The sequence below is a fragment of the Phascolarctos cinereus genome, unplaced genomic scaffold, assembly GCF_003287225.1.
Source record: "Phascolarctos cinereus isolate Bilbo 61053 unplaced genomic scaffold, phaCin_HiC Scaffold_5;HRSCAF=322, whole genome shotgun sequence".
In the NCBI taxonomy this organism is placed as follows: Eukaryota; Metazoa; Chordata; class Mammalia; order Diprotodontia; family Phascolarctidae; genus Phascolarctos; species Phascolarctos cinereus.
The window spans coordinates 463223696-463247342 of NW_027555958.1; the positions used below are offsets into that span (position 1 = coordinate 463223696).

The 23647-nt window shown below is 41.4% G+C and overlaps 1 protein-coding gene and 1 long non-coding RNA gene across 4 annotated transcripts in view; one reads left to right on the top strand and one right to left on the bottom strand.

Annotated features, from left to right (window-relative positions):
- Nucleotides 1-23647, top strand: part of PATJ (PATJ crumbs cell polarity complex component) — a 340451-nt gene that overhangs the window by 210795 nt on the left and 106009 nt on the right. For all 3 annotated transcript variants that reach the window (XM_020993089.2, XM_078156676.1, XM_020993086.2), the window contains exon 28: nt 9476-9672. In XM_020993089.2, the coding sequence (XP_020848748.1) occupies nt 9476-9672 (197 nt within the window). The remainder of the gene's footprint in view (nt 1-9475; nt 9673-23647) is intronic.
- LOC144457869 (uncharacterized) lies at nt 9351-10471 on the bottom strand. The gene is made up of 2 exons (XR_013487455.1): nt 10095-10471; nt 9351-9798 (listed from the first exon to the last, which is right to left on the bottom strand). It is a non-coding gene; the product is annotated as an uncharacterized LOC144457869 (long non-coding RNA).

The following is a 23647-nucleotide window of genomic DNA, read 5'->3' on the forward strand; positions in this document are numbered from 1 at the left end:
TCATTGACTTGATGAATGGAATGACTTGGCCCTTACAAACACACCATGAGATGTTAATCCTGAATCATTTAGTCCCATTTTACCAATGAGCCAAATGAGGCCAAGAGGAAAAGTGACTAGCCCATAGTCACCCAGTGTCTTAGGTGGGGTCTGAGCCCTAGGTCTTCCTGACTCCCAGCCTCACCACACTGTTCAGCTTGTTCCCTATTTCAGTAGCCTCCATATATTCTGTTTCGCAGAAAGTCAACATGGTGAAGGGGATAGACAACCAGCCTGGAAGTCTTAAAGACAGACTCACAGAACTTGAGGTGGAAGGGATCTCAGTGGTCATCTAGTGAGCTCATACAGGACTCTCCACTAGAGCATCCCTCTGCCTCTGTCCTGTGCCATCTGTGTGACCCTGGCCAAGCCACTCATCCTCTCTGTATATGTACCCAAGCAGCTCTCTAAGACTAAAGGGCAGATCACCAGCTGATCCCCATTCAGGCAAGGAACTGGGGGAGGGGTCGCTGTCCCATTAAAAAATTGGTCTGAGCCCTGTCCCACCTTCTCTCCCAGCCCAGTGCCAATAACATTGACCACCTCATTCAAGTCCTTATTCTTCACCTGCATTGTTTTAGGACCCTCTTAGCTGGTCTTCTTGCCTCCCCTTGCCTGTCTCTCCTCTCAAATCCTTCTTTTACACAGTTGCCTAAATAACCATTCTTAAAGCCCAGGCTGACGCTATCATTCAGAAATCTCTGCATCCTGCAAGATCCAGTCAGCCTTGTTACTTCCACTTCTTTCCCCTTGCTCTGCTCCACTGATTGGAGGGTGGAGGCTTCTCCATTTTGGAAGGGGAATATCTCCTTTCTCACCTAGGTACACTCATTTTGCACTTCTTTGACTTCTTAATCCCCCTCCCCCACTACTTTTCATCTTTTCTTTGTGCCTCATCTTTCCCCATTAGATTGTAAGCTCCTTCAGGGCAGGACTTGTCTTTTTGTTTCTTTGTATTTGTATCCTAAGCACTTACCACAGTGCCTGACCCATAGTAGGAGCTTAATAAATGTTTATTGACTGATTCTTGACTATCATTCCACTATTCTAAAACCATCTGTGAGTCCCTATTGCTTATAAAACAAAATTCCAAATTTTTAGCCTGGCATTTAAGGCCCTGTGAAATCTCACTCCACAACTCTTTTTTTGCCTTGTTTCACATTATTCCCATTCCGTTTGCACAAAATTTCCCTCTGAATAGTCCATTGCTGTTCCCAAACTTGATATGTTACTATCCATTCATAGATTTTCAGGATTCTAATCTGCATTGCTGAGCTGCCTTCTCAAACCTCTTTGACCTAATTGGCTGAGACTTTAACCATTGTGATGTTGCTGTGTGCTTTAAATGATAATGTTTGTACAGTGTTTTGTAAATTTTAAAATGTTATATGAATAGCAGCTATTATCATCAAGAAGGGTCAAAATTGTATGAAGTACAACAATAATAAGAGCTAACATCTATTGAGCAAATATCTCTGAAATGCAAACATAACTTTCCTCCCATGCCACATGCCACATGCCACATGAGCACAAAGTTGGTAAACGAATGTAAAATATCAACTGAGATCTTAACGGGTCAATCTGTCTCTGGAAAAAAGACTCCTGTTGCCGGTATCCTTTCCCCTTGTTATATACTACCTCTGTACATTTGCATGGCATCTCCGATACCCTGAGTCCAGTCCTTCCTCCTATTCCCATCAGAATCTTCCCCCTCCTTTAGGCTGTTGGAGGGTAAGGGGCACCTCCTCTGGGAACCTGACCCTGGTTCCCTCAGCTTAAAGGATTTCCTCGTCCTCAAATTCTCTTTGACTTTTCTGATGTCTTATCACCACTCACCCCCCCCATTAGAATGTAAACTCTTTGAAGGGTGTCATCTTTGGATCACCTTTACTCTCATGGTAGGTACTTAATAACTGCTTATTTGATTTTACGTATTTGCTTATCTGTGTATGTGTTGTGTTCTGTGAGTAGAGGTTAACCTTAAGGGCAGGGACTATCCATAACATCTGGTACACCAGGGATAAATAAAGGCTTGCTGGTTCATCTCAATTGAATCTGTCCTTTACTGGCACCATACTCGACCTTGCATTACTGCACTTCCTGAGAACAAGTCATGCTTCTCTATGGAAAAAGCCAGCCCCCTGCAGACAGAGACCGGGCCGCCTCTTTATCTGTGCATCGTCTACTTTCAGCCCGTGGACTTGACCACACACAATTTACTTACTTAGTCCTTTTTGACTTGTGTTCATGTCGGGTCTCAGCAACCAGCTCTCCAGTCACTCCAAAAGAGTCAATTGCAGCCTGACCCAGTGTGGTGTTAGGCCCCAGAAAGAAAGCAACAGATCCTCACATGGCTGAACCACAGTCAGTACCATGATGGCTCTTAGGACCTTCGTGACAGTCATGGATGCTCTGTTGTTTTCCTAGGTTAACATCTCGGCAGATGTACCTTCTTGTGCTTTCTAGACCCTACGGCAACCTACACCCTCTGCTACTGGAGATGATCTGAATCCATGGATTCAAGTTAGGATTTGATGTTTGGCTCTGTGTAAGAAGGAACATTCTAAGAACCAGGACCATCTAGCAGCTTCTTAATGACATTAGACTCTAGAAATATAATTAAAAATTAACAGTATCATGGTTTCATAGATTTAGAGGTAGAAGGGTCCCCAGAAGTCATTAAGTCCAACCCACTCATGGCACAGATGAGGAAACTGAGTCCCAGAAGAAGTTTAGTGACTTGTCCAGGGTCACACAGCTAGTAAGTGTCTGAGGTGAGATTTGAACCTAGGTGTTCATGACACCAAGTCCATTCCCCTATTCACTTATACCAGAGATTCTCAGAGTGTGGTTTGGATTCTTGAAAGTCCCCGAGACTCTTCTAGGCCATCTCTGAGGTCAAAACGCTTTTTTAGAATACTATTATTGCTTACCTATTAAATACTTCCCTTTTCCAACTACAAAGCTGTGGGAGGCCCAGATTTTCCTCATGTACTTCAGCCAAAATAGCAGATTTCAACAGATTGACTGTAGAAGCAGACGTAGGAATCCAGATATGAGAACGTCTTCTATTGAGTCAAACAAGAAAGCAATTTGCAACAATATATAAAACAATACCACTCTTCTCATGAAAATTTTTTTACAATATATAATTGTTTTGCATATTTACCTTAGGATGTAATAGTTTTATCACTATTTTAAGTGAACAAAAATATTTTTAAAAATTGGCCAATATTCATTTTGTATAAAGTAAATATCAATAAATATAACCTGCATAACCAAATTTCTTGAGAGGGATGGTCTTTAATAATTTTTAAGAGGATAGAAGAGCCCAGAGACCAAAATGTTTGCAAATTGCTGTACTATCCCACACTGCTATGGGATTGTATCCGGTTATGATTTCTCTGTCTCTTCAAGCTCTATCAGTTCATGGTTCTATGATGATCTCTGAAATTACAATACCTGTAGACTTTTTGATCATAGATTTCTGTTTGGTGCTTTTTAAAAAAAATTTTTAATTAATTTATTTTGAATTATCAACAATCACTTCCATAAGCTTTTGAGTTTTAAATTTTTCTCCCCGTCCTTCCCCACCTCCCTCCCCAAGATGGCACACAATCTGATATAGGCTATGCGTATATATTCCTGTTAAACATATTTCCACATTAGTGATGTTGTAGGTAAGAATTAGAACCAATAGGAGGAACCTTGGTGGTTTTTTAATGTGGTGGGTAAAAGGGCTAGTCCAGTCAACCTGTTATTGACCTTCCTGCTTCTCTACAGACTCTGTGTGGTCTTCCAAGTCATCTTCTCTCTCTGAGGCCCTAGTTTCTTTGCTTCTAAAATGATAAACCCAAAGGTTCCTTCTGACCTTTGATGTCCTAGAAAATAATCCCCTGCTTTTATGAGGAGAATAAAAATTCTAGTGAACATCATTGTGGCAGAGATCTTGGGAGGGTTGCCATCTTAATTCCTCTCTCCAGAATAAAAGAGTCCCGGCATGTTTGTCTTTGTTTGCTGTCTGATCGCCCCTCTGGTGGATATACCTCCACACACAAATCATATCCCCTCCTGATATATAGCCATGAACAAATGATATTCTCTGGGCCTATTTATCTTCTGTATTGACACAATTTAATAGAGTGGATTTTTTTAAAGACAGTATTCACTTAGTGATTTGTTTTTCCTAGCCTTGATGGTAATGGATTTTGTGTCACCTTTGAATATGAATGTGAGGGAAGAATCATTTTTCATAATGAATAGATACATAGTCTCAGGGCTGTGACTTTTTTTTTAACGGCCCAGTTTTCTGAGCAGCAGGAAGATGTGAATTTTAAGCTGATCTTGAAGACTAGGAAACCTCATTGGCACCTCTGGCATTCTGGCTCTTATCCCCTAACCTCTCAGTTGCTTGAGGCAGTTTTTAAGGTAAAGAACAAATGTTGATCTGCTTTAGGAAAGGGAATCGCCTCATGGGAATTCACTATCTTGGAAATGAGAGAATCGTAATCACTGAATTTGAGAGCTGGAAAATACCTCCATAGCCTTGTATCCCCAGCCCATACATACAGTGATGGGATTTCTTCTACAGCATACCTAGTGAATGGAGACTTTCAGCGCAGGAGAACCCACCGTAAGACGGGCCAAAAAACATTTCTTGCTGCCCAGAATTTCTTTTTAGTTATTTTGACATCAAGGGCAATTGTTTTTAGGAAATTGAATTAGAATTGGTAGGCAAAGAATCAGTACGGAGACAGTGGTAAGGAATGAAAAAAGTCTCAAGATGATAACTTTATTGAGAGTAATTATAAATAGTTAAGGAAGACCTGAGTTTAAATCTGGTCTCAGATGCTTACTTGCTGTGTGACCCCGAGCAAGTCACTTAACCCTATTTGCCTCAGTTTTCTCATCTGTAAAATGAGCTGAGGAAGGAAATGACAAACCACTCCAGTATCTTTACGAAGAAAACCCTGAATGGGGTCACGGAGAGTCGACACGACTAAGATGACTGAACAACCACAACAAAATAGACATCCTTCTGAGAGAAGCCTTGTTACTGTGTCTTCTGAATGTGGCTTGGGAGCTGCTCCAAGAAAACCCCGAATGGGATCACCAAGAGGCAGATGTGACTGAAACAACGGAGCAAAAATTGTATCAACATGTAATGTTGTTTCTAATACGTTTTATTTAACTATAGGGGATAGTTCTCACACCTGTGATTTTACCACAACAAGGAACTCCATGGTGAGTCCCTCTACCCATGTAGGTCCACATCTTCTCTGAACCCTTAGAGCCTAATGGCTTGACCAGGTAAATGGAATTTCTTGCTCTTAGACTTCCCCGTAACCATGAAATCTCAGAGTGTATGAGAATTGGGGAGAGAATACTGGAGTTATTTACTCATCACCCATCTTAGTTTCACCATCTGTAAGCTTGCAGCATTGGGCTAAATGATCTTGAAGTATCTCCTAAGCTCTGACCAGCAATGACCCAGGTCAACAGCTTGTGTGAGTAATATTTAAAATCAAGTTCAAGGGGCAGCTAGGTGGCACAGTGGATAGAGCACTGACCCTGAAGTCAGGAGTACCTGGGTTCAAATCCGGCCTCAGACCAAACACTTGACACTTACTAGCTGTGTGACCCTGGGCAAGTCACTTAACCCCAACTGCCTAAAAAAACCCCAAATAATTAAATAAATGAATAAATAAAAGGGATGAAATCAAGTTCATGTCTGGCCAGATTGTACTGCCTTGCATAGGAATCTCAGTGAATCCTTATCGCCTCTGGTTAAAATAGCCCTGATATCTATGCCTCTCCACAATCTAATATTCGTTGTGAGATGCCAGCCTTGTTCATGCTCCTTTGTGCATTCCACATTCTGGCCAAGAGCTTGCTATTCCCAGAATTCTGACTTTGTCTCCCACCTTTGGACACACTATGTCCCCTGGCTGAATGTACTCACTCCTCACTTCTATTTGTTAGCACACAGTCTTTTGCATATTTACGTATTTGTGGAATTGAAATAACTCTTCCTAGCAAAAGAGGTTTACAATCATCAACTGATCCTCAAGGCAATCTGTTAAAGAATGCTGCGTGGTTCACTGAGTTGGATTTTATGCCTTACTTATTGAGGGAAGATTAGGTATAATTGGCCTTCTTTCAGGTAGGTCCATTTAGGGGAAACTGAGCAGTAATCACAGAACCATGAAACCCACAGGTAGGAAGGAAGGAAGGAAGCAAGGAAGGAAGGAAAGAAGGAAGGAAGAAGGAAGAAACGAAGGAAGGAAGAGGAGGGAGGGAGGGAAGGAAATAGAGAAGGGAGAAAAGGAGAAAAAGAAAAGAAGGAAGGAAGGAAGGGAAAGAGCAAGGCTACCAGGAAAAGGGAAGTTAGAGTTCTGCTTTACTCTGAGCTGCTCCTAATATATCTTGAATACTGTGGTGAGTTTTGTATCACATTTTAAGGATATTGATTAGCTAGAGAGTAAGCAGAAAGAGTCTTGAGATCATGCTGTCTATTGAGTCAGCTAGGAGGCACCACAGTTCACAGAGCACTGGGCCTGGAGTCAGAGAACTCCAAATTCAAATCCAGCCTCAAATACATTGTAGCTGTGTGACCTTGGACAAGTCATTTCACTTTGGTCTGTCTCAGTTTCCTCAACTGTAAAATGGTGATCATAACAAATCGCATCTACCTCCTAGGTTTGTTGTGAGGATGAAATGAGCCAACATCAGTAAGGCGCTCACCACAGTGCCTGGTACATAATGAGCACTTAATAAACATCCCTTTCCTTTCTTCCTTATAAACTGCATTGATCTTTTCAGGCCTCATCCTTATTAGCCATGGTTTTTTTTTTTCAGCCACCTTCTCTCCTTTCTTTCTTCTGAATAGGACTTGTATTTTCCCATCTCCACAGCCCTTGCCACTTGGAAAGCCTTCTTCCTCCTCTACAAATCCTCCTCTTTCCCCTATAGATCCCACAAAGCCTTCTCTCCCCATCTCAGTCATAGGCAATAGGTTCCTTCCTCTGAATTTCTCTGAATTCCTGGTGCGCATCAGGACCCTGCTATGCCCTTACTGGGACGGTGGAACCACAATCAGGATTTGTCTTGTACTTTCCTATTTTAACTAACTAAATCAAGCTAAAGCTTGATGGTTTCTACCTGCTGCAGGAGAACAGGTACTGTCAGTCATAAGCTAAATTTCTCTTCCCTGAGACCTCCTTGTTAAGCCTCAGCCAATTTCAAGCTAATCTTGGACCGGCTGCCCTGTGAATCTTCCCTGGGAAAACCTCTCCTTGCTTACTCTGTTACTTAATATTTTAAATTGTTCTTTAACGTATCGTGTGTCCATTTTTGTCTTCTTTCTCTAAATAGACTGTAAGCTTTCTGAGAGCTTCAATCACATGTTTGACTTCTTCTCCCTTCCCTCTGCACCCTACCACCACCATGAGGAAAATCGAGAACCACGTTTTATATGGAGCTGGTGCTTTCAAAACATTTAGCTGTTCTGATTTATTTCTGTGTTCTGACAACTCGAACATTTATTCTGTACGTTGAATAATTGTAAAATGTTTCTGTAGGTGATTTGGAAGTATGTTCTTACAGAGGTTGCCAGAATTTTCTATTGCTACATTTTCCTTTAAATGTTATTTTATGTTAATATCACAAACATTAGCAATTCAAATCACTTAAGGCCTTTTGATAAATCTTTTTTTAAAGTGGTAGACATTCTCTGTTTCTAAAATAAACGGCACTTGAGAATTTCAGCCTCTTGGGGATAAATGTTTTTAATATAAATACATGCATAAACATAGACTAGTTTTCTCAGATTTATATATCCTGACACTTTAAAAGGATGCTTTTTGTAACTTAACTGGACTTTCTTGTTGACTCCCTTGTTCCTAAGGCTAAATCTTTGTGTTGATTTTCAGCTTTAAAACTCTCTGGCTCCAAATTCCATGCCTTTTCCTTTACAGGTTTTTTGAAATTAGGTACCCTGGGATCCTGTAATGAGGACAGATACATCAAACTTCGGGCTTATAGTAGTCAGATGAGTTCTTTCATCTCAGGGACCTGGGGAGAATATCATAGATGTCTTCGAATATCTGTAGTGTTGTTGTTTTGAAGGAGGATAATTATTCTCTTTGGCCCCAGAGGGCATGGCCCAGTATATGGTGGGTAGAAGCTTCAGTGAGGCCAATGCCAGTAACTATTACAACTATATAAAAGCACCGTCCTTAAAAAGGGGCTGAATGACCACTGCTGGGTATGTTATATTAGGGAAACCTTGCAAGTACAGAGTCCATGGCCTCTGCATGCCTTCTGACCCTGAACTGCGATTCTGTGCCACATTTTGCTGACTGTTAGTGGTGAGCTACTGAGGGCAGTACTATAGGCTAGATTACCCACCAGCACGTGTTCTGTGGACTCTCTGGGGCTCAGTGCTGTGCTTTGGTATTGTGAGGCGTACAGGACAAGTGTTGGGCTGGGTCCCTGCCCGTGAGCAGCTTACTTTCTAGGTAATGTGGCAGAATGAGGGCACCAAGCAAGTCAACACATTGTGGATGCTAAATGCTGGTAAATGTGATAGGAACTCAACATTTCTTGGAGGGGAAAGATCGCCGTGGATTGGAACGGTCAGAGATGCTTCCCAGAGGAGTTAGGGCTCGGTCTGAGCCTGCATGCAGGAGCTCTGGGTCAGTTTCATGGGGAAGGGGTTTGTTTGTTAGCACTGCTCTGAATATTGTGTAGGCAGCTGGGCAGCCTAGTGGGTAGAGCATTAGACTTGGGGCCATCCTCAGGCATCCCTGAGTTCAAATCCCATCTCACAACCTTGAGAACTGTGTGAGCCTGCACCATTCAATTAATTTTTGTCAGCCTCTATTTCTTTTTTTTCCTTAATTTTTTTTTTAATTTTTAGGTAGTTGGGGTTAAGTGACTTGCCCAGGGTCCACACAGCTAGTGAGTGTGAAGTGTTTGGTCTGATGCTGGATTTGAACTCTGGTCACTCTATCCACTGCGCCACCTAGCTGCCCCCCAACCTCAATTTCCTTATCTGCAAAATGGGGATAGTAATAAAGCCTACCTCCCAAGCCATGTTTCAAACTTAAAGTATGATGTAAATTGTGTTATTTTATTATTACTAGATTATTTCTTTTGAATATTGAACATTACATACTATTTGCTGTCATCAGTCTCATTGAATTTTTTCATCTTCTGTCTTTGAAGTATTCATAACGTACTCTTTAGCTTTGACATGCTTACTGGTCTACTGAGATTGCTTTGTTTTATTCGCAAGAATGGACCCAGCATGGAAATATTGTCTTTATTTATCCAGGCTTACAGAAATACAAATCCTGAAAATCCAGTAATGTACAAATTACTTCTGAGATGCCAGTGTCTAATTTATCTTACTTTCCCTTTTTATTTTAAATAGAAAAAATCAGGCAAAGGTATGCAGATCTGCCTGGAGAGCTGCATATTATTGAGCTGGAGAAGGAAAAGAATGGGCTTGGCCTCAGCCTTGCCGGGAACAAAGACCGGTCTCGGATGAGCATCTTCGTCGTGGGGATTCACCCTGATGGACCTGCTGGCCGCGATGGGCGCATGCACATTGGTGACGAGCTTTTAGAGGTAACGGTCACTCACTCAGATTTCATGTTTGCTTTTGATGTTGTTGTGTCCAAGGCAATTTCAGTTGTAGCATCTGATCAGAGGATCATACATTTTGAGCAGGGAGTGACTTTGGTGATCAGTTTTCTGGAAGAGAAGGTAGAGTAAGGTCTTTTAAGGCTAAACAAACCGTCTTTTCTGTTTCCTCGAAAGGAATGGCAGTAGAGGTAAATACCAATGCAGATCTGCTACTTCTTTTTGTTTTTATTTTTTGTTTTTTCCTCACTTAATAGTATTTTATTTTTTCCAATTACATGTGAAGATAGTTTTCAGCATGCTTCTTGTTTTTAAATGATGCTGGCTGAGGACTGAGGGCTTTGCTCATGGAAAATTTTAGGAGCACTTCGGAAAAGCATCATTAAATAATGGAGGCAGAAGTTTACCTGTTCTGAATATCAATGAGCAAAAGGATTTGGGGCTAGGCTGAATTCTTTTTGGCTTTCATGGTTTTATTGTTGAGTCTTCCTGGATTCCAAACTTGACAATGAGGTGTGACTTTGTTACCATGGCTGCTACAAAGCATATTCAATACTTGGCTGACTTTAAAAGGTTTTCAGGAGACCAGAGATAAGGTTGGGAAAAACGGACTGATCTAGGAGGAAAGAAACCTAGGTACAAGGCAGCATCGGTCTGTGGAAAGCGCCTGGAGTGTGGAGTCCAAAGACTTGATTTCACATCCCAGCTCAGACTCTCCGATTTTCTAACATTTGGCAAGTTATTTCAGTTCTTCAGGTCTCAATTTCCTCATCTGTAAAATGAATTTGTTGGGGTAGATCATTAAATTCAACAAACAGTTACAAGTAGCACTGTGTTGGGCCTACAAAGGTTAACATGGAATAATGCCTGCCCATCAGGAGCTTAACTTTCTACTGGGGACCAGACATAGACACAGATAAGTGAATATGCATACGCAAGAAAGACCATGCAACAGATAATCCCTAGTAGCTAATACCCATCTCCTAGGGCTAATATGCATCTTAAACGACATATTTTGTCTAAAGCATTTTGCAAGCCTTGTTGTTATTGTTACAGCTATTTCACTCATGTCCAACTCCTCATGACCCCTTTTGGGGTTTTCTTGGCAAAGATAGTGGAGTAGTTTGCCATTTTCTTCCCATTTTAGAGATGAGGTAAATAGGGTTAAGTGACTTGCCCAAGGTCACACAGCTAGTAAGTATCTGAGGCCGTATTTGAATTTAGGAAGACTTCCTGATTTCCAGTCTGGCACTGTATGCACTGTACCACTTAGCTGCCCCTATGGTACTCTATAAATACTGTTGTTGGTATAATTAGTATTTACACTAGCCAGTGGGCTCTTCTACCAGTCAGAACAAGTTTTCTTGATTCTCCCAACCCAGCCTCCAGGACTGCTATAAGGGAGGAGGAATTTGTTGACATCCTGCTCCTAAATATGAGACATAAGGAACAGATATCCCATGGCTCAGAAGGTTACATCTTGTTTGTGAGAGTTCTGGTTCTATTTTATCCTTATCCAGTTTTCCATCATTCCTTGACCTGTCAGACTTGGGCTTAGAATAGAATTCCCTCTCCTCCATCACTTGACTTGTTATAGAGTTCATATTGAAGGCCAAGGTTTTCAAGGCCCAACTGTGAATTTGCCTTCACATCCTAGCTCCCCGGCTCCCCAGCTCCCCACCATCCCCACCTTCCTCTGCTCCCTAGCTACCCCCCACCCCACTCCCTGGCTCCCCAGTTCCTCACCCTCTCCCCCTGCTCCCTGGCTGCCCAGCTCCCCACCATCCCCACCTTCCTCTGCTCCTTAGCTCCCCCTCACCCCACTCCCTGGCTCCCCAGTTCCTCACCCTCCCCCCCCACTCCCTGGCTCCCCAGCTCCCCACCATCCCCACCTTCCTCTGCTCCCTAGCTCCCCCCACCCCACTCCCTGGCTCCCCAGTTCCTCACCCTCCCCCCCACTCCCTGGCTCCCCACCATCCCCACCTTCCTCTGCTCCCTAGCTACCCCCCACCCCACTCCCTGGCTCCCCAGTTCCTCACCCTCTCCCCCTGCTCACTGGCTGCCTGGCTCCCTGGCTTGCCGCAGAATTTATTCTCCAAAGCTGTCACTGCCCAGATGTCGTTTCCTGACCACCCAGAATTGTTTCTGCACAGCTTCCTTTTGTTTCTGTTTCCAGTGCAGCGTTATATAAAGGCTTCCAAAAATACTGAAGACTACTGCACGTAGGACAATGTTTGGTTCAGTTACTCTTCACAGAAACATCCTTTGAACCAGCCCACAAAGATAAACAACAACAACGTTGTGTTCGGTTTTGCCTCCTACAAGCACATAATGCCATAGATTTTGTGTGCCACATATTGTATCCTCACAGAGTCTGGCCCAGAGTTGGTGCTAAATCAGTACTTGCCATCTGATTCATTGTGGTATGTTGGTGGCCCCAAGTTCTCAAAAGTTCCGGGAGATGGCAAGCTCTGAACAATCCTACCAAGAGTAGAAGGCTGTGGTGACAGGCTCGGAGTTACAGTGGCCACCTTTGAAGGAGGAGCCAAGCTAATTTTGGAAAGATTTGCCACCAGTTCAGCCACAGTGTCATCATTACATCCTGACTGGTGACTTGAAGAGATCCCAGAGGCCAAACACTCCAACCCCCTCATTCTGAAGATGAGCAAACCAAAGACCAGGGAGGTTGAGTCACTTAGACGCAAAGGGTAATGGACTTAAATATGGAAGAGGCTTTATGAAGCCAGCTAATCCCCTTTTTACAGATAAAGAAACTGAGGCCCTGGATGGCTAAGTGATCTGAATATTCCATATTAGATATTTCAAGTCTGAGATTGCATTAGGGAATTCTCTGTGCGTGCCAGAATTGTGTGGATTTGTGTTCCTAATGACATCATTGCTCATTGCGATGAGAGGATCTTGAGGGCAGGGGCTGTTTATTTTTGTTGTTGCACCAGCATCTAGCACTTTGCCAGGAAGATGGTCATCAAAGAGCGGAGCTTATTGGCTGGAATGGTAGCCAATAAGTAGAGTTTATGGGCATGAATGGAATTGAATGGGAAGGATGGGAATGACTAGCCCAAGCCATATGTGAAAACTCCTTTCATTTTGAAGCTGTCATCCTCTGCTTTGGAGGTGGTGATGCTTTGGAATATTCTGCTATACCTTCCTCAGGCACCAGAAAGGGATACCAAAATCTTTGCAGATCTTTTTAGCAAAAGGCAGGCGCTTCCAGAGCTTCTCCTGCTTGCCTGGTCCTCTCTTCCCAGCAGGTTCTAAACCTTGCAATTCAGAACCCCCGGGCTACATATGCCCGGGAAGGGCAGGGACACAAGAGATATCCAGCTCAAATTTGGGCAGAGGTTTTGAGCGCCAGGAGCAGCAGCAACTCATTGCTACATGCCATCCTGTTCTTTCTCCTGTATCTCTAGTGATTTTATGGCATTTTTTTTTCCTCTGGGCTGCTTAGGGGAAGGACTAGGGTGAGACTAGGGTGATTAAACTGTTAATATTTGCTTCCTCCACCTTGGAAGCTGAATGAGGTCCTTCATATGCCACCCCTTCATTTTACAGTGGTAAAAGCAGAGGGTTGGCCAGTTAGCTGATCTGTCCAAGGTCCCCAAGTAGGGTGTGTGGAGGCAGACTTTGGACTCAGGCCGTCAAACCTCCCAAGCTGTAGTTCTTCCCATTGTAACAGGAACATGGGAATCTTTAGGACTGGAGTGTTTAGAAGTCATGGGATTGTGACTCTCAAGTGGGAAGGGACCCTCCTCGCCCAGCCTCTGCTGCTTTCTGGGCATCTCCTCTTCCTCCTATTACTCATTCCTGATTTTTGGCATTCTCGCTGTTTATTAGCATCCCTCTCAGAAGTTGAAATTAGAAGGAGAGACAAGACTGGATGCTGAAGTCAGTGAATTTTGCCATCTTCTTGTCTTAGTCATTAAGAGGATAGGTGGGGGAAGGGACTGAGTCTCTTGGCTCCAGGGCAGCTTCTGTGGCCGCCATCCATTTAATTTCTCCCTCATATCCCTCCTTCCTAATTAATATAATCAATCAGGGCTTTATAAACTCTAAAATAGGCATGACCTCTCTAGTGAGAGAACTTCTCATTTAATTCTTGAAATTTTTTCTTCTCCATTAACTTTCTTAAGAAAAAAAGAGAGAGAAATTGGTATTGATATATTTAGTTTTTACATTGCCTGAATTTCCCTCTGTACCACGCCTCCTCCCCCTTCCCTGAGAGGCATCCCAAGGAACAGAGATTTTTTTTTTAACAGAAAAGAGGAATAGGTTAAGAAAATCAACAAAAAATCAAAAAATGTGTAGTTTCACATCTGTGGCCCTCTTACCTCTGCATAGGAGTAGTGGTCAGTTTCTTCTTTGCTTTTGGGCCAGACTTTTCCTTTTTGCTTTCAGAACATTCAGTTTTTCTTGCTTTGTGGTGCTCCTGTCCTTTTACATTGTGATATTCAATGTGTATATTGTGTCCTTGATTCCAAGTCCTTTACTTGTCTTCATTTCATATAAGTCTTGTCATTAATGTCCTTTATAACATGCTCCAACATGGGAGCAGGGCACATTTTGGTGCCTCAGTGGATAATGCATGGACCCTGAATCCAGGAAGACCTCGAGTTCAAGCCTGACCTCAGAAATTTACTAGCTGCATGACTCTTGACAAGTCATATTTCTTCACTGTACCTCAGCTTCCCTCGTGTGTAAAATGGGAATAATAGTACCTACCTCCAAGGGTTGTTGTAGGGACCAAATGAACTAATATTCATAAAGCCCTTAGCACAATGCCTAGCATACAGTAGGTGCTATGTAAATGCCATTGATGATGGTGATGATGATGATGATGATGATGATGATATGATGATATATGGTATCAATTCTAGTGTCACTGTGGCCTTGTTATTGACCAGACAACAGTAAATTGGCTGCAAGACAACTGGGTGAGCTGATAGCAGCACCGTGGGCTACCGAAGCCTGACTTTTAGCAGGACCTTCAATTAAAGGGAAAGAACTTACCCACCAACTTTTAGGGTAAGCTTCCCAAGGTACACTGTGGCAGAAATTCAATCTTTGTGCACACACATCTTCACCCTTCATTGTGAACTTAATCCTATGTCAGCTGCTGAATAAATGCACTTTTGACTTGGGAGACGTCCTTGTCCATTTTCACAAAAATTCTCCCTTTTTCCATCTCTGTGTGGGCACACGTGCGCACGTGTGTGGGGATGGGGTGGGTGGGGGGGAAGAAGTATTTTGATTGTTCACACCTGAATTATTTTAAGCCTTCACTTCTCTCCCTGTCCTTCCCCTAGAGTTTTCATCAATGCACTGGATTCTATTCCCTAATTCTGGGTAGAAGTTTCCCTCCATTTATTCAAGTAATTAATTCATATGTAATTTAAATAAAGAGTTATTTATGGTAATGAGATATCACATTCCCCATTGCCACGTGGCATGTATGTCAGGCTGTCAGGACTTGAACTCAGATCTGAATTCCTTCCCCAAAAGTTGGGTGTCTATCGATTATCTCATACTGTGCACGTGAGCCTTTCCTGATTCCTCAGACTTCAAGGGTCTTCTCACTAGATTAACATTATTTTGTATGTATCAGCTGTGTCCCCTGACAGGAGCTAAACTCTTTGAAGAAAGGGACAGTGTCCCTTTTATCTTTTTTATGCTCCAGTGCCTGGCACATAATTGGTGTTTAAGAAATGCTTGTTGGTTGCCAGCTTTCCATCAACTCTGTTAGGCTGCCTCCATAAGAAAGGTTGCAACCTAGCATACTTCTATTTACAGTGGGCATACACAGTGGAGAAGCTTGTCAGGGGATGAAAGTAACAAATGGTAAATATATTATCCTATTGAAATTGTTAATTTGTGTTGCATTTCTTGTATACATTTGTGGTAAACTTTGGTATTGACTTCTTTTCATATTGAATAGGGGATACAGGGTGATTTATTAAATAAAATAATAAATATATAGGCAGGTGAGTGACTCTGGGCAAATCGCTTAACCCTGTTTGCCTCAGTTTCCTCATCTTCTAAATAAGCTGGAGACGATGATGGCAAAACCCCAAATGGGGTCATAGAGAGTTGGACGAGTCTAAGACAACTGAACAGCATGGAAAGCCTCAGGGCCTGGCACGTAGGACGTGCTGCCTTCTTTTCCTGTACTGAAAGGTAAGGGGCACAGGGACTGAAAAAGTTTGGAAACCCATATTCTTTAGGGGAAAATGTATGTGAAGAGGGAAGGAGACAGTCAGGACTTGTGATGTGATCTGTGCAGGGAGCTCCCAGTGTAGAAACTTCTTTTATCTGAAACAGTTTGTCCATTGAAAGGTTAAATGATTTATCCGTAGCCACATAGCCTATATGTGTGAAAGACAGGACATGAACCCATTCCTTTCTGACTGTAAGACCTAAACTCTATCTTCATTTATCACATTTCCTCTATAGTGATCATATCTAGTGTATAAAGGAGATAATAGATGAAAATATGGCCTGACTTTGCCGTAGTCAGTAACACTCCCTCATTATTAATGCAGTGTCAAGGATGGTATTCCCAAGTGGCCTTTCTAGAAAGCCCTACGGCAGCTGTCAGAATGGATTCTTCCTGTGAAAGAACCTCAGTGAGAGCTGTCAATCGATGGCCCACTCCATTTCTGTAAGAACCTACTTAAACATTAATACCCTAGAAGAGAATGTGATTAGAATTTCAGCTCTCTCCCTTCTTTTCCAGGCCGTTGAATCAATTTAAAATGTCATGACCATGAAATTACCATATAATCATAAATGAGGCTTGCTTGGGTAGATTGACTGTCCCATAACAATTAGATTCAAAAAAACAGAAAGGCATAGCAATGGTGCCCCCAGGTATTGCTTGGATTTAGTTTGTGCCATTGATAGGAGGCCTCCCAGGACATATAGGGGGAAATTATAGTGATGCTGCTTTCCCCTCTAGTTATTGGAGCTGATTAATTAAGAAACAAATTATATATTAGCTTTTGATGATGGAGATACAAGTGAGGCTGATATAGTGGGTAGAAACTGACCTAAGAGTCAAGAAAAATATGGCTTCAAGCCCTAGCTTTGACATATTCTAGTGGTATGACCGTGGGTAGATTGCTTAACCTACAAGTGCCCCCAGTAATGCTAACCAAAGAGGTTGTAGAGAAAATGCTGATCTTCTATATTCTTGGAATCTTCTCACTGGGCATGCATGAAGTTACAGGTCTGGTAAAAAACATCATAATAACAGTAGCAGTAATTGCAACACTTGATACCTAGAAAGATGTGATTAGGTGGCTAGAATTATACGCCAGAAGTGTGCTCTCTTTTGCAAACTAGCTACAAATATGAACCCCCAAATACCCTTAAGAATGAACAAACTCTACTGGAATTGGAACAACAGAGACTTCCTTCATTATCATTGTCCTCATCACTTATAATCACATTCCCCTTTCAAGTTTACCAAAGGCTTTCTATGTATTTGTGCATTTTTTCAATGCATTGCTACCGATACAATTGCTGCCACCAAATGTCTGGACATAAAATTGATCCATACAAGTTTTAGAACAGTGACTTTAATAGATATTACCATGCTTACTCTCCAGACAACATGGAATGAAAAATTTTCAAGTGGAGACCTCACAGAGGAAATTTTGCTTATGTATCAATAGAATAAGGTGCATGTTTTCCTTCTTCTACTGGAGTTATCCTAAGGATACTTTCAGCAGGTCTTCAGAAAATCATCTTAGTATCAATGCTTTTATTCAGATGCAGATAAGCCATCATTTTATGAACTTTGCAACAGTCTGCAGACATTAAATATAAAAGCACGATAGCAGGAGACTGAGCAGTCCCTAGATCATTTCTATCTGTACCTCTTCAAAAAATGTGATAATCATGATGATAATCTGATAGTAACATACCCATTGTCATATGTATTCCTCAAGTTGCCCTAAAAATGTTTTCAGTTAGCATGCAGAGAGCTTAGCTCACATTCTAAGATGTTTATTCATTTTTGGAGAGGAAAATTCTAGCTTTATTCATCTGTGCAGTAGTCCACAAAGTATGAAATATAATGGAATAGCATCAGCATAGTGACTTGCCTCAGGGCCATTTCCATCTGATTTCCATTGAAATGGGAAAATAAAATGATAATAATTTAAAACTGCACTAACATTTTTTGTAACTCCTGCATAATAAATAATTGACTTTTTATTGTGTTTTCAAGATTGTAAAAATTTTTACAGCCATCCTCTCATCCTGTCAGGGAGATATTATAACTATAATTATTCTCAACACCAGTCACCTCCATGTGTGAATTTGCATCATTAAAATGTAAGTTCCTTGAGGCCAAGGATTGCTTCATTTTGTCTTTACATCTCTTAACATTGTGGAGAAGGAAATGGCCAACCAATCCAGTGTCTCTGCTAGGAAGATCCCAAATGGGATCGTGGAGAGTGGAACAAGACAGAAACGATTTGGCAGCAACACTCTCTAACACCTAACATAATTCCTGTTACATAGTCTGAACTTAATAAATACTTTTTAATTCTTCCGTTTATTTCATGCTTTTATCCTCATTTTTAAGGTGAGAGGTAAATAAAGCTCAAGAGAAAGTGGCATGGCCCTAGTTGCGTAACTAATCCCTTTGGGAGGTAGGATCTTTCTGTCTTCAGTCTGTTCTCCCAGTTTTCTGCTGCTCTTACTTACACATACCCAGAGTGTGAGATGCATCTCATTATTATTAACAAGGCCATTCAGGAAGACTCAGAAGTATTTACTTTGGTAACAATCCAGCTCAATTGTGCAACGAGGGGACTGTACAAGATGATCTCTGAGCCCAGGACAATGATCAGAACTCTGGACAGCTATTTGTGTCCTAAATTGAAACCCGAGCTGCCCGAGTAAATTCATGTTGAGACCACGGAAAATCACTTCCTTTCTCTGAAGTTCAGTTTCCACACTTGTTAAATGAGGGCTTGGAGAATCTCTAATGTCCCTTGTGATTTATGGTTTCATGGGGTGATCCACTGTGGATGTCTATGCGACCTAGTCCAGTGACTTCAGGAGACCCCTAATACATAATGAAAGAAAAGATCCTGAGACAGCATGGCACAGTTGAAAGAACCGTACATCTGTCATCAGAGAATATGGGTTAAAATCTTTTCTGTGCAACTTTGAACAAGTCCCTTAAAATTTCTGGGCCTCAGTTTCCTGATTGTGGTAACTTCTGATTGCACTTCCTTCTCTAGGTCTGTGATGCTCTGATGGGCTAGAGTTTTGTCTTGTCAGTACAGGTTTTCTCCATTTAGGTTTTGGGTCACATGGGCTCACCACCGGGGTGTGGTGTTTCTGGCTCAAGTAGCTCTCACATTGTAGAAGTAGCTGCGATCCATCCATGGCTGGTGTCTGTGAAAGGGGGAACATGGAAGAAGATAGGGTCCGCTTGATAATTACAAAGAGCCGTTTTGTCTTAGTGTGTTCATTTTCCTCCCTTACTGGGGAGATAGCATAAAACAGAAAGAAGTACACTGACTGAAGTCACAGGACATGCGTTCACATCCTGCCCTTATGTAATCTTGAGGCAAACAATAACCTTCCTGTACCTTACCTTTCTCATCTGTTAAATGATAACATTGGACTAGATGGCCTCGAAGGGCTCTTGTAGCTCTTGATTTATTATCTTGTGACATCACTTCACTTCTCTGACCTCAGTTTCCTTATCTGTAAAATGGTCTTCTGAGGTCCTGTTTAGCTCTAGATCTGTGGTCTATAAAATAAGGCATTTGTACTAAATCATCTCCAATGTCCCTTCCAACTCGACATTCTGTGAGTCTCTCCATACTCATTTCTAAGATGTGGACACCTGTCATTCTCCTGGAATGATGATGGGTCAGCCACATCTGAGAATTAATCAGTAACTGAAGCAGATTGGCTCACTGAAAAATGTACTGATAAAAAGACTCTTATTTTGTGATTAAAAATAATCCTCCTATGAATATTGTTCTACAGATAGATCACTTCTAAGTCCTTTTTGGATAATTATGAATATGAAAACAATGGAATATTATTAGGTCATAAGAAATAGCAAATAGTAAAAATGCAAGAAAATGTGGGATGACTTCTAAAAACTCAGATTCCTCTTAGAATTTTGTGTTCACTTCTAAGTACCACAGTTTGAAAAATACATCGATAAGCTGGAACGTGTCCCACAGAAGGCAGACTGGACGGCAAAGGGTCTTGAGTATATGTCTTACTTATAGGAAAGAGTTGCTGGATTTGAGGATTTTTAGCCTGAAGAGGAAAAGACTCAGGACAACAGGAAAGCTGTCTTCAAGTATTTGAAAGGCGGCCCGTGTAAAAGGTCTTAGAGTTGGTCTCTTTTGACTCAGAAGGCTAAATTTTGGGACATGGGATTGCACCGTGTCCAATTTAGTCTTGATAGAAACTTTCTGACAATTTGGGCTGTCAGGAAGGGGAATGGGCTGCCTTGGGGAGGTAATGACTTAGCATCATTCACAGTTTCCAGGTAGAGACTGGGCAATTGCTTCTCAGTGATATTGTCATAGAGAATTCTTTTGTTGGCATAGGTTGGATTTGTCAGCCCCAGAAGTCCCTTCTGACTCTGTATCATGATGTAGATAGAGTACAGAAAACAGAACCAGCAAATTTTTAAGTATACACCCTCTCTGTAACTATATAAGATTTTAATAGTAAGCAAAATAAAATCTGGGAAAAACACAGAGGTATATGAGGACTCAACCAGAAACCACAGCAATCATCATTATAATGGACTCTATTCCTGTCCACCAAGCATGGTATAATGTATATAGAGCTGAATTCAGAGTCTGGCAGACCTGGTTTCAAGTCCCATCTTTAAAACGTTCTGCCCTTTTGATTCTTGTTCCAAAATAATTTGCCTGTTTGTCAATTAAGGATTAATTTCTCTTTGCTGCTAGCTTCTCTCTTAAAAAACAGATTCCCCTGGGTAGTGGCGAAGTCATCAATCCTCCTTTTGGTATGATTTACTTCTTTTAAATCTCTAGTTTAGCACTAAATAGGAATTTTGATTGGATGAGGAAGAGGGAGAAGTGTGGAGTACTTTAGGAGAGATTTAGGTTCTGTGACAGGGCTCTGCAACTGATTGGGTATGGTGAAGTATGGCAGGAAATGGGAAAGAGATGTGGAGAAAAAACTGAGAGGACAAGAGAATCTATCTTGGTCATGGTCATTTTGTCAAAGTCTCTCAGTGGCAGCTGACCAGGTGTCAGTTAAAACCACCTTTTTTGCTGTGAGGTGTGCCATGTTTGGTCTAAACCAGTATTATACAAAGTCTGGACCCTTAGTATGACCCGAAGGGCTAGGTGATAAGTTGGAAGTGGAGACAGTGACTCAGATCCAATGTCTTGTGAAATAGACAATTGTGAGGCTTGTCTCCAGTACAGCCGCAGTTATCCTTTACCCATTAACCCACTCTATGCCCTGCCACAGCTGTGCACGCTTTCTGTGCACCCATCTCCTCACAACAGCATATCTACTCCATGCTCTACTCCCTGGTCCACTTCTGTGTGCTACCTAGATGTCAGAGAAGGAGCTCTTACAGAACCCTGGGATCTTATTTTTTTCTTTCTTCCTGTAGTGTTACCAGATGGAATGATTTTCTTCTTGTCACTGTCTCAATTTCTCCTGTGTTGTGAGGGTAGAGAATCACCATGATGACACTTTGGTATTTTACATAAAGAGTGGAATTTTAGTGAAAGAATGTAGAATCAGAAATCAATGTTTCAGTTTCTACCAATTAATTATGCAGATTTTCACATGTGAGATTAACTGTCTAATCCTCACTTTTCTTTACTGTAAAATGTGTTCAATACTACCAGACCCTTTTGCACCCCATAGGACTAGTAGAAAAATTCCAAAATATAGGCTGAAACATTTTCAGGGATTTTTTGGTGGTAGAAAACGTAATAAATTTCCCAGTTATTTTTAGTGCTTTGTATGTATAGGTACTTAACAGTGGATAAGAAGTCAACAAAGTATATTAATAACAAGATAGTACATCTCGACTTTGGTTGTAAAGAGATTCCATTTTTGCATGCCCTTCAATTCCATCTTGTAGGTGGTGGTAGAAAAAGGCCAAATACCATGTTTATGTGAGGCTCCTTCTATTTTTAGCATTTTTTTTAACGACTTTACTCATCATAGTAATTTCCCTTTGTACCATCTCTGCACCAAACCCTGACTTGTAAGAAAGAAAATAACATTAAACAAATCCAACTGTTACAGCTCCTCCATGTTACGACATGCCCACTTTCTAAACCCATGGTCTGCTCCCTACCCCCCAACTCTATGAAGCCAAAGGACGTGTGTTTTTTGTTGAGTCATTACCACCGATCCAAATACCTTTCAACGGAATTGTTTTTGGTTGCATGGCTTACTTTACAGAACTTATTCTAGATATAAATTAGCACAATGCTATTGACATGTCAGGGATTAGTTTTACAATTTCTTCTGGATAAGTCCTTGCTCTAGAGGAAAGAAGGGGTAGATTTGGACGAAGAGGACTGAATATCTGTGCATCCTGGTTCTATCCCATATTGTACATTCTCTTGGCCTCCATTTCCAAATCTGTCAAATGACAACAACTATAATAATCTCTTGTATTTTTATAGTACTTTAAGGTTTACATAGTACTTACTATCTCATTTCATCCTCCCCACAGCCCTTTGAAGCAGTTACAACGGGTATTATTGTTTCCATTTTCCAGGTGAAGAAACAGTCTGAAAGAGATTACTGACCTGCCCCAAGTCATATATTATAGGAATTGTCTGAGGCAGGATTTTAATTTGAGAGTTTTCCTTAACTCATGATGAAACTTGCTATTCACCAGCAGCTGAAGGACTCAGTGTGGATTGAAGTGTATTTTCTCCCCTCCTCTCCCCCTCTCCTCCCCATCTCTTTCCTTTTCTCCCTCTCCCCCTTGGATATGGCTAATGTGAGAATTTGTCTTGCCACTCCATATCCGGCTAGATTTTTAAAGCACATAAATTTTCTGAGGTTATTGGTGAATAAGTTTCTGAATGAAGCTGTTTGTGTTCCCAACATTCCCACTGAATTATAAAATAAGTTTCCCCTTTTCTAGAAGAGGGGCAGGAAAATGAACATATCACATTTCTCCCTTGTGGTATTCCTAATCCACAAGGGATTGGTTGCTTTGACTACATTTTAATTTTTGTATAATTAAAACTTCCAGCCCCAGCTCAATTTAATTGACTTGCTATCCGATAAGTTCGCTGCATAGCTGTAATTGGACTGCTGTTTACCATAAATCTTCATTTATGCTGGGTCCAGAAATGGAGAATTGAGAACAGTTTAAATTTGGACTGTTTTACAAATACATATATATTTTTTAAAATCTTTGCTTTCAGTGAAGCAAATCTCAGTAAAGATTTTAAAATGAAATTAAAAGCCTGTCCATGTGATTAAAGAAAATCTTTTTTTCTTTCCTGCAATGAATGATGGATAAATCATTCCTACTTCCTTTGGTGCTTACTTGGATTCTTAACCTTATCAATGGACACATTCCTTTAGCATGACAGATGCCCCCTCATCTAACTAAATCTCCTCAGACTGTGAGATTCGTCTCCCCTTCCTTCCTCGTGTTCTCTATAAAGAATCTCCCAGAATGCTCTCTGGTTTACATTAATTCATCAAATATGTATTAACCCCATCTTCTGTGGCAGGATGTGCGCCGGTCACTGGGGATACAGAAATAAAAGCAAAGCATTTCCTGTTCACAGGGACATTATATTCTGCTGGGGTTATACATGTACCCAGATAAGTAGGGACAATGTAATTTGAAGAGAGAGAACGTTCTAACAGCTGTTGCATTCATGGAAGCTTTCATGAAGAGGCGACATTAATTATCACCTCTATGCCA